General features: G+C 39.5%; 1 protein-coding gene across 1 annotated transcript; it reads left to right on the top strand.

Moving 5' to 3' along the window:
- Positions 1–118: 118 nt before the first annotated feature.
- Positions 119–11,187, top strand: LOC139121836 (uncharacterized). Its single transcript, XM_070687050.1, has 5 exons — positions 119–477; positions 6,615–6,788; positions 7,254–7,462; positions 8,250–9,108; positions 9,860–11,187. Exons 1-5 carry the CDS (start codon positions 458–460, stop codon positions 10,626–10,628), a joined length of 2,031 nt encoding a protein of 676 aa, XP_070543151.1. The 5' UTR covers positions 119–457; the 3' UTR covers positions 10,629–11,187.
- Positions 11,188–11,475: the final 288 nt, after the last annotated feature.

The raw sequence follows: 11,475 nt of genomic DNA, 5'->3' as shown, positions 1-11,475 counted from the left end.
TCAGTGCCATATATGCGTACATAAGTCTGTTTTAAGGTACTAGAACCACTCGAGCAAAATCACCATAGCTACCGCGATGAGGGCGTGCTGTAGAAGATAAATGACCCCGGGCATACCCGAAAAGATCGAAACAATTGATCTATGCCTCTTTGTTTAAACCGTGGCTCCGGTTGATCTGACAACTAAAGCATTTGAAATGAGAAGCGATCGATACTCTTGATACTAGAGTGTGTGGGGGTCGCAGAGCCAAACCCGGCGCTGGTAGAGCGCTGTACACCCAGGTTATTTGCAATACTTCACAAGGTAGGCGCACAGGTTGAGGCTTTGAAAGGGACTGGCAGCCCAGCCTACACCTTGCGTCAAAACCACCTGTTGGAGTAGCTTGGAACTTTGGGGACTGCTGAGAACTTAGTACAGACCGAGCACAGTGAATTAGCCGTAACCTGCTATCATTGCCATGGGTAAAAGAAAGGACAGGTAAGGTATCCCTTTATGGTTGATATATCTCCTGAAAGTTTAATGCAATTATCTCGGCTGTCGAGCGGCTCGCATTCCATTACATTACACATGGCTTTCAAGCGCCATTGTTGACAAGGTTCGTTAGTGAGTAACACATGCAAGTTTGTGCGGTAATTGTTCGAGCACCTTCACATCCTGGCTAGATTGAAACGCGACAGAGGAGTTGTTTTTAGACCTCGACTCGTAAATTAAGTCACCGGGGATCGGGCGCGATCTCGTAGTACCAGCACAGTTGCTTCGAGAAACTTTCAAAAACGATTTTGCGAATATACAGAAAGTTTCACCGTCAAAGACATGTTACAGATTCGTTGACAGGTCGAAATTCATCTCGTACGGGGATCAAATGTATTAATTATTGCGAACTCAACTATAAACCACGAAGTCAACTCATACATGATGGAGCAAACAGCTCGAGTTCATAGGCATAAATTAGCATTTCTCCGCACGTACAGATTCCATGTTCCGCCGGGTAAATAGATCCTTTTCTAACCGAAAACCAAACGTAATGAAGCCTTGAGTCGATTTACATGTCATTTAGACTTTTGTTGACGCGTGATATAATCTGCCCAGGAAGAATACAGTGGTTCGGAAACACAACACTTTGTTGTTTTAAACAGTAGAACTACGAGAGCGTGACCTGTTTTATCACGACTTGTTGTAGAAACCGACGAAAATGTCTCAGCCTGTTTGCTTATGGATACGCGGTGACACTATCTTTCTGACTTCTGCGGTATCTCTCTTTAAAACAACAGTAAGCTGTACAGGAGACAGGCGAAACATTCTAATTCCAGTAGGCCAAGTCTTACACTGCAAAATTGCGATCGATAATATTTTATGAGTAGAACCCATATGGAAAATCGGACACTTATGTTTACAGGTTGCCTACATCGCTGACTTGTTTTGATTTCCAGCTCTGAGGCCAACCGAATTCTGCCAAAGCATTCACAAATGCTCGCAAACAAATTCCTTATCCAATCCTTAGACTTAAGTCTTCCTTTTATTTTCAGACTTTTAAGCCGACTGCCAACAAATCTTATAAAACGTTTGTCCTTCGAGGTATTAATACTACTAACAAAAAATCTGTGACATTCCGAAGTTGTTGAGAACTTTTCGACACAGCCGTGTCAACACCACAACGTGAAGTTCAATAAATAGTTCAACTTGAAGTCTGGTTTTCATAGATACTGTAAAATGTTAACATTTGCCCAAGACCGATAGGAACAGACTGTGTTTTGGGTTACGCTAAAACGTGCGGCCGCGCCGTTGCTATGGACGCTTTGTCGTAGAAAGCGCGCGCCCCTGGGTATCTTCAGTGCAGCAGTGGTGCGTCTCTAGCATGACTGTAGGATTTAGAGCAGATCGTTAAGAATTGTTCACATATATCGATTTTCACCGAAAAAGATTTGGGTTGGACAATACACTTTCCCGTTAATGAGCTTTACAAATCTAAAATTTGAATCATGCCGTCATGATCAAAGTCAAAGGAAAGGAAACGAATTATTGAAAAACACAAGTCAGTACAGTCGAAGCAAGTTTATGCGGTTGTATCGATACGCCGTCGTCGTTATCGCCCAGTATCTCAACAGAATGCATGATAGAAGAAAAGCTTGTGTACATGCATGAGATTTCTCATGCACGGCATTATTCCCGCACAAACTGCAAAATTGCCCAGGGAACGCTATCTGTCGATTTATCCACTTTTTCTAGTATTAAGGCATAGGTGCTTTCGACAGGATCTCATTTCTTGGCCTTAGTTTGATCACTATGTCGGGTAAAAACATATTTGCATTCCAGCTGATGACTCGTGGCAACCCGAGTTTTGGTCTATTCGTTCAGCCTACACAACGAAATTAGAAGTATGACATCTCGTCGTTTTCTTTGTTTCTAACCCAGCCAAGCAACAATGCCACAAGCGAGATGGATTTGTTTTTTGGTATTATGTTGAAGTTACTGATATCCATGTAGGCCTACATTTTTGTTTCTCATTGGCTTATATGTAAATGTGGTTATCAACGAGAATTAATAGTGCTCAATCGCAGCAGTTAGTAAGCTCATGTTTTGAATTTATCTCTGAGATGAGAGGCTAGACTAGATTAGTTAAGCTAACTTTTTTAGCTTCTTTCCCATCTGTAACTTTTCTGTAAACTTCACGGAGAATAATGTGTATTTATGTATTGATCGGTCAAATTATATATGGGAATAAACATATCTCAAATCCTGTCAAAAGCTCGTTCTTATTCACATGTCTATATTTCTGCCGCTGCCCTCATCGAATGGTGTTTCAAAGTGATTTGGAATTCTAACAAATCTTGCCATCAGTTTTGTTCGTCGATATGCATGAGCCTAATTGTTTGAAGAACCGAAAACGATGCAAGTCTTACTGTTTGCTGTAGCCGGAGTGATATCCGTCACGCAATTTCAGTTAAGCAGTTTATTCGATATATTACTCAGAGTGTGTTTTGCCATACCAGACCTCACCTGGGAACAAAAGAACTGGACGTATATTCACGCAAAATTGCACTCAAATTATGCCATATGGTTATCACTGTATCCGCCATTTACTGTCATTCCAATGTTGTTCGTTCCGATGTTATTTGTTCCTGGCCGCAGAAACGCCACCATGGGTGATATTCGCAAACACGGAAAATGCCAATTTGTTTCGGGTTACAATGAAAATAATCATTTCATTCTGAAAAGGAATGATGGGTCCTGAAAGAGATTAGAGTAAACGAAAGCGATGAACTTTGAATGTGTTTTGATGCAAAAGCCTGTGAAAAGTTGCAAACCAATTACATACACACTTTGACGAACTTTTTTCAGTGCACTGAGTTCACAGATTTAAACTGACACGATATGTAAGTCATCTCCAATCTTCCAAGGGCAATGTAATAATGTCGTATGTGCATCTGTTACTATCGTTTTTCCTTCTTCAAAGTAGTAACTTCCGGCCACTCGATTACTTATCGTTCTTTCATGGGGAGTTTATGTGTTTTACTCGCCTTGGCTGCCGAGAGGTACCTGGGGATCTTCAGTGTATTGACAACACAAGACGTTTAGAGTTCATTGGTATACATAGACTTTATTTCCCTGTAGACAAGCTTGACACGTTGCCATCGCCCAAGATACGCTTCTCCCATAGTCTAAATGTCTTGGGTTCGCTGTGTTCCCTCTCAATGTTCCAATCTCCTTTAGCAACCCAGACTGTTCGTTGTATGTTTAAGGATGGGATTTTAAACGTTATCTTTAAGGCGTGGCTTGGATCATACGATAGACATGAATTAAAGATAAAATGATACATCCAATCATAAACGTCAGTGTCACAATTAATATTCAAACCTCACTGTGACACATGTTCTTGTTTTCGTCCTGACTTCCGTAAACACCCTCGTAAAATGGAATTAGCGTTATTGTGCGTTTGTCTAAAAATATGGTTTGTATGCATATCGACTTATAATTGAGATCTTGTTGTTTTAATTAACCATTTTACTGGTGTCGATGACCGCTAGGTTCATTAACCTTTGTCTGAGATAAAATATCTCTGTAACACTCTCCGTCTTTCAAGCAATGCGTCCCGCATTGTTATCCATAAGCTATTTAAATTATTAAAGTGTAAAGAAAGCAAACAGTCGTACATTTACAACAATTCGTAAAGTCTTAAGAAACGAAAACTTACATATCAAAGGTAATTCCTTGTTTACATCGAGTTTTAAATGGCATATACATGGCCATCCTCGCAACTCTGAAGAAAACGTACACATTTGTTTCATTTTCCTTGAACTTCGTCATCATCACATCGTCTTCAAATTATTACAATATCATTGATTCCTTATATTCAACTTAAATATTTTCTTACAACCTAATTACGCATATTCGTCAGTATATGAGGTAGAGTGGGATAATCGCCGATTTCTCATATTAGTTTCAGAGATTGACGGCTTAAATATTTCCGTCCTTTTCACCTCGTGTGGCTCCCTTCAGGGGGGCATAATTATCATAAATTCTCATTTATCCGTTTCTCTTCAATTTTGTTGAACTTCTGAAGAAACAAAGAATAGAACAATATCACAAAACAATTTCGTGAGCTTAGTTTTGTAATAAGAATAGGCTACTTGAATCACAGCATAGTAATATACATTCACTTTGTGTATAAACAATGCTCAAATCAAAAATCATCTCTGTTTCGTTATACCGATGCTCCTACAAATGCATCGTCACAATAACTTATATAAAATCATCTCTACGATATGAAGCTTTCCCAAAACTTCGTACGTAAAGGTCACCTTTACTCATCGTGACTATCTAAAATTCTCGTAAAACTCTTAAAACTCTTGAAAACTCGTCTTCTACATATACAAAAATAAACAAGATATTTTCCTATTTTCAAGTATTGTTTACACAGGCAATTTATCAATTGCTAAGTTGCGATTCAAATCTTAGAATAATTTCACAAACAAATAAGTAGCATAATGGTAAATGATAGAAGTTGAAACGGAGGTTAATTTCTGTTCGTATACCATATGACACCAGTCGGCTTGTATAAAAATGTATCTATATAATTCAACTGGTAGGATTACATCATACACACTCATTTACACTGGAGGCCTCATTTCATTCATACTCAGAATCAGTCATGTAAATCCATACCGTGATGAATTAGAATATGAATTTCTCAATTGTTTTGTCAGCGATCTTTTTCGCTCAATCGCTAGCTGTATGATCAAAAGTAGTCTGAAGTGAACATCAACTCTCTCTTGATTGGATGTAAGATTTTGAGAAATATAACCATAAAAAAGACAATTCTTCATCGATTTACAATTATTCCATAACAATAAGCTTAACGCCTAAAATAAAAATTCCTATCTTACATATCATTAATCTCTATACCATATTTCACCAAATAAAAACATTGACGTCGACGTCAAAATACCATATCACCGTAAAATATTTCAATAAAATGTTTAAATATCGTAATACGAACCAAATTGAACGTTCATTGTTAGATCATATTTTGAGTTCATCGAAAGTCCATTGGTAACTAGAGTTCGCAGAGTTCTTGGTGCTTCAAACTTCATTACGATACTCACAGGCTGCTTCACTGCAGAGGTTGGTGATTCTTGTACCTCGGATCGCTTCATTGTTCTTCGTTGTTCGGTGTATGTTGATTGCTTCAGTTGATTTTCTGCAGTAGATTTCTTCATAGATATTTCGCATTGGTTCATATTACAATGTTACTCAGCCAGTCGAATTCCAAAGATCATTTCGTCGTATTCAGTCTTCTTGTCGTCATCGTTGTTGGTTACCAGTTCTCCGTCTTCGTGCAGTTTGCTCTGTACCCGTAGGATTCTTCCACCATGTTACTAATCGTTTTTTCTTCATAGTAGTAACGTTCCGTTCACCCTTTTACTATTCGTTCTTTCAAAGGGAGTTTATATGTTGAACTCGCCTTGGCTGCCGAGAGGTACCTGGGGATCTTCAGTGTATTGACTACACGAGACGTTTAGAGTTCATTGGTACTACATAGACTTTATTTCCCTGTAGACAAGCTTGACAGTTGCCATCGCCCAAGATACGCTTCTCCCATAGTCTAAATGTCTTGGGTCCGCCGTGTTCCCCTCTCAATGTTCCAATCTCTCCGAGCAACTTTTTCTCTATTCCAACCTTACTTGTATTGTTTTAGAACGGTATTTACGATGGAGACTCAATTCCACGCCGCCTTTGCTAAATTTCTGCGAAATGCGCAAAGTGTCCGTTTTCAGTCGCCATGTCGTGGCATGGTAGACATCGAATGATATTTAGGAATGTGAAAAATAGTCGCACATGTAATGCATCTATATCTTGACATGAAGTCATCAATATTTTCTACTTTGCAAATATGGTACGCTTGTGATGTTGTTCCAGATTTGACATTTCGTTTGATATGACATATCAAGGTACAGTAGTGAGTACAGTTCAAGTGGCCGAACCAAATTTATCACAAATGTTATCTGAAAAGCAACCTACCTCTTCAGGAAAGCTAGATATGAAGGAATTCTCACCTGAAGTTGTATACATCCATGCTAATTGATTAATCTGGTACTGACCTTTTACATTGACAGCGATGCGACGGCGACCGGTGGTGGAAGACGGGGTCGACGGAGGCGATTCAAGGGAATCACCGAATACAACAGCACGTACAAGGTTCATGACATCACCGCTAAAAGAGATGGTATTCGACCAGTAGGAAATCTAGTGTCCAATGCAGGTACCATGGAAGATACAACTGTGCAAAGGTAACAAGTGTTCTTAAAGGTTTCATTTTTTAAGAGGAGATATTTAAATTGGCTGTCATATCTCAATGTGTTTTACTGGTAATTCCATTTAGCACATGGATGTAAAGAAGTTTATCGGATATAAGGCAGTCGAGTTGATATTCTTTCACGCTAGAAAAACCCAAGTCCGTAACCCCAACCCCAAAAACAGACCGTAGTATATACAAAGCTAAAATGTTTTTCACATTCTTTGATTTTCGATACAAACACAGCTATCGCCCTTGTCGCTATTCTCTGTTCTAAAATGTTGTAAATCACTAGTCTACACAGCATGTATTGGCAAATAATGACAGTGGCACGAGCCTTTACAAGGCGTCGCCACAGGTGGGAGTTTGAAGTTCCTTCGTTTAGCTGTTGGAGACTGACAGTATGTTTCTGATCCCACAGTTTTCCGTTTACCAACAAAATATTTCATATCTTGTACAGGCAAGACTACGTGACACACCCCATCGAGAAAGTTCAGCCTGTTCGTCGATCAGGCCAGATAAAGGCACAGGACGGAGAGATGGATCTTAGAACATCCTACGACAGCGATTTTACCGGCAAGAAAGCGACGCCGGTGAAATTCATCAAACCAAGTGATGCAATTTTGGTCAAGACGCCGCCAAAGTTCAATGCGAACCCAACCTACAGAGGTACTAGTAATTACAATTTCTGATGTAAGACCTGTGGCTATTAAAGATATGATGGAATTTTTCACCGCATAAAAAATGTTTTAGTGGCCATGCTTGTAACAATTCACGACTGGTTGCCATTATCCTTTATCTTTGAAACATATTTATTGAAATGTATTACAACACAGGTGTATATTCTTACACAAGTGACCCATGTGTGTGTATCCACCAACAGGATGAGGCAATGCAGTTCGTTAATAGGAACTTTGCTTATGTTAGCTGTACAAGTTATAAGTCCAATTACTTGACTATGTAAGACAGAGAGTAAAAAGAACCAAAAGTTGATCATGCAGCCCAGATCAAGGTGAAATACTGAACCTGAAAAAGTTGTTATTCGGGTAGTTCAGAGATCTTGTTGAAGGGACAAACACTGCAACTGTTGAGTCAGATGATAATTTCACTACCTTTGTTCTAGAAACAAGCATATTTTAGTCTTCTGCTCTGTTTACAAACAATGTATTCTGTGTACATCATCATATACGATGTAGATTATGATAGACATGTTTTAACTTTCATCAATCACCATCGTACCTTGGATACAGTGTTACTGGGTATTTTTGATATCAGTTTATCCAAGGTGTAGAGTAACCGTGGTTTATCGGATTAGAAGAAGAAACTGCAAGTACTTAATACAAATAGCAAAAAAACACTTGCAAATATAGACAAAGTCACAGTTATTTCTAGAGTTAAAGCAGGGTTTTCCTGTACCTCCTCATCACTCACGTTACTATTCATTCCTCCTCCCCAGATGACTATCAGGAATGGGTCGTAAGCAAACGCGAAGTGGCAAAGGCCCCGGATGAATACATCCCACCAACGCAGCCACTGCAGAACGAAACAACGTTCAAGACAGAGTTCCAACCGAAAACAGTTGCTCCGCGCAAGTCGAAGAAACCCGTGCAGGAGTTGGCGAAATCAGATCAACCAATGGAAGACAAGTCATCCCATCAGTTAGATTACATCACTCATCCCCTGCCTCCCCGCTTCAAGAAAGAAAAGGAGGTCTACAGGATGAGCTCCAGCAAAGTTGAAACCATGACAACCTCGAGAAGAGACTACACCCCAAAGAAAGATGGAAAACAGAAAAGCTGCAAACCGATTGAAAATCCCGTGAATGATGGACAGCCATTTGACGATGCCACGACAGCGAAGACGGACTTTCAAAAATGGGAGGTCAAACTGCCCGTCTTGCACCAGCCAGAGAGGTACATCAAACCGGTCGGTGAAATAGACACGCTGACAACATCCCGGAGAGATTTCCCGCCTCGAAAAACAGAGCGGGTGGTCGTCGTCAAGCGGCAAGATCACGATATCGTGGAAGTGGGACCCTTCCACGACGTCACCAATTACAAACAGGATTACAAGAAATGGGAAGAACACGTCCCCGAGCGTGGTATGGACCCGAGTCGAAAGCCCTACGAGAAACCGACCCAAACGTTTGGTGGCGCCACCAATTACCAAGCGGACTACCACAAGAAGGATTTATCTCCTCGCGAAAACTATGCGCCTAAGCCTAAAGAAAGGGAGAGCGGAGAGTTCTACGGGTCTACCGGCTATAAAGATGAATTTATAGCTAGGAAAGTGTCCGGTAAAGTTCAGAAGACCAGGTAAGAGTGATATCGCCACTTATAAAATAGTAAAACATCAAATACTGAAAATATATACCAATTAAATAATAAAACGTCAGATTCTAGGATAGCCAAAGATGTACTGCTTAACTTTTTTCGGTATTTTGTTGAAATGGTACATGTGATCCGAATTCTACGATATTCGTACTCGTACAAAGATATGACGATCAGATAACTTATATGGTATAGGTGGACAGGTATGCTCAATCGGTAGATTGAGAAGGTCGCCCTCTGGAGTCCTCGTATAAGTCTATGTCCAATGACCATGGTCACACTTCGCATATAGGGACTTGGAATATAGAGGTAAACAACAATATATGCTACCTGCCACATTGACATAAGATTAGAATTTCTGAATACGTGATTTCTACAATGACTTACGTATTTTTTGGCCTTTTCAAACAGCGGTTTGCGAGACATAGTCGATAATGCGAAAATTAAGCGACAAACGCCCGGTCACTGCCTGCGTTTGATTTACCTATAACGACATTTAATAAAACTTGGGGTGTCCCCACCCAAGCTAATACTTAGATTTTTATGCAGCTCTGTCAGGAATTGCAATCCACTTGGGTTTAGATCTGTTCTCGAAATAAACGGTAGACCTCTGCATTGAGATATTGGAGGCAATGGACAGCAAACTGTCATGTATCCGTTTGAGTGAAAAAATATGTAATTAAATGGAACAATCATTCGTGGCGATAACATACAACTCATATTTGTTTTCTTTCAGGAAATTATCCGACCACTACAAAGTACGAACTGTTCTTCCGAAAATAGAAAGTATGACAACACAGAAACATGACTACACCACCAAGGAGTTGACCAAAACCAGAAGCTGTAAACCACCCCAGGAACCGCTGAACACCAAGGAACCGTTTGATGACAAGACAACATGCAAGCAAGACTACAAGCAGTGGGTAGTGGAGCTTCCAAAACTGCACCAAGCTGAGATTTACATAAAACCTCCAGGTAAGATGGATTTGCAGACGACAATGCAGAAGGACTTCCCGCCACGCAAAGCTGAGAAGGTCTCTCTCATGAAGCCTCCATCCAACACGGTGGACCATGCGGTACCCTTCCACGGGATGACCAGTTATAACAACAGTTATCAACCCTACGAAGGACATGTACCTGAAAAGGGTGCAAACCCATCGAAGAAACCCTACCAAAAGCCGGAGGAAGTATTTACCACGACAACGAGTTACGGAGACAACTTTGAACGCAAAGTGACCACTCGCCGCCAAGCTATCAGACCGAAAGAGATGACCAAGGACACAAACGAAGCATTCGAAAGCCACACTATATACAGAAACGAATTTCTGCCGAGAAAAACGCAAAAAAGATCGCCCATAAATCCGTTGAAATACAGCAATTACATCATGGATTATATCGATGATTCCGAAGATGATTCTGATGTTGTAACCAAATCCTCCGCCGTGGCCACGGAGAAGGCTTTCAAAACGCCGCCAACGACAACGCAAATCGCCGCCGTGGTGTAGATTTACAAATAGCTTTCTTGGAGAATCTGCCCTGACGCAATCCGTCCTCAGTGCCTACCGTCCTTGTATTTTCGTGATGTACTCGTGACATAACAATATCGTGGTTCCACTTCAAAATCCTGAATTATCTAAATATACTTCTTGCTTTACATAAATGTTTTTTCAACGACGACCTGCGTAAGAGTATCTTACAGAAAAAGCAAGCGAAAATAGCAGTAATTGTGTGAATTCTGTCTTCCAGAATTGTGACATTGTACAATATTGTTGTAATGTAGAAACAGAAAACATTTTCCTTGTCAAATTGGGGGTACTAGCCCTTGTCTAGACCCGAGAAACACACAGCAATGGTTCCGTCGTTTGATCAGTTACAAAAAATAAAACAAACCCTAGGCTTATTCCATTTTATTGAAAATCCAATCAACCTTTATTATAGTTTCTTGTCCATAGTGTATATTGACTGTACTGTTCGATAATTTTATATTATGTATATAACAGTTGCGTGTTTATTGTATGACCCTAAGACTATTCTTCTTCTGTAAAACAACTTCATATATATATATATATATATATTATATATATATATATATATATATATATATATATATATAACCGTAAGACCATTCTTCTTCTGTAAACAACTTCATATATATATATATATATATATATATATTATATATATATATTATATATATATATATATATATTATAACCGTATTCTCTGTGCCCAAGTTTCAGAGGTGCAATAAAGCCATTATGGTGATAACCGGAAGGGCACATTGTATACATTTTGCGTTATATATATATATATATATATATATATATATATATATATATATATATATATATA

This window comes from Ptychodera flava, chromosome 21, assembly GCF_041260155.1.
Source record: "Ptychodera flava strain L36383 chromosome 21, AS_Pfla_20210202, whole genome shotgun sequence".
Classification (NCBI taxonomy): Eukaryota; Metazoa; Hemichordata; class Enteropneusta; family Ptychoderidae; genus Ptychodera; species Ptychodera flava.
This window is presented reverse-complemented; position numbering and strand designations above follow the sequence as displayed.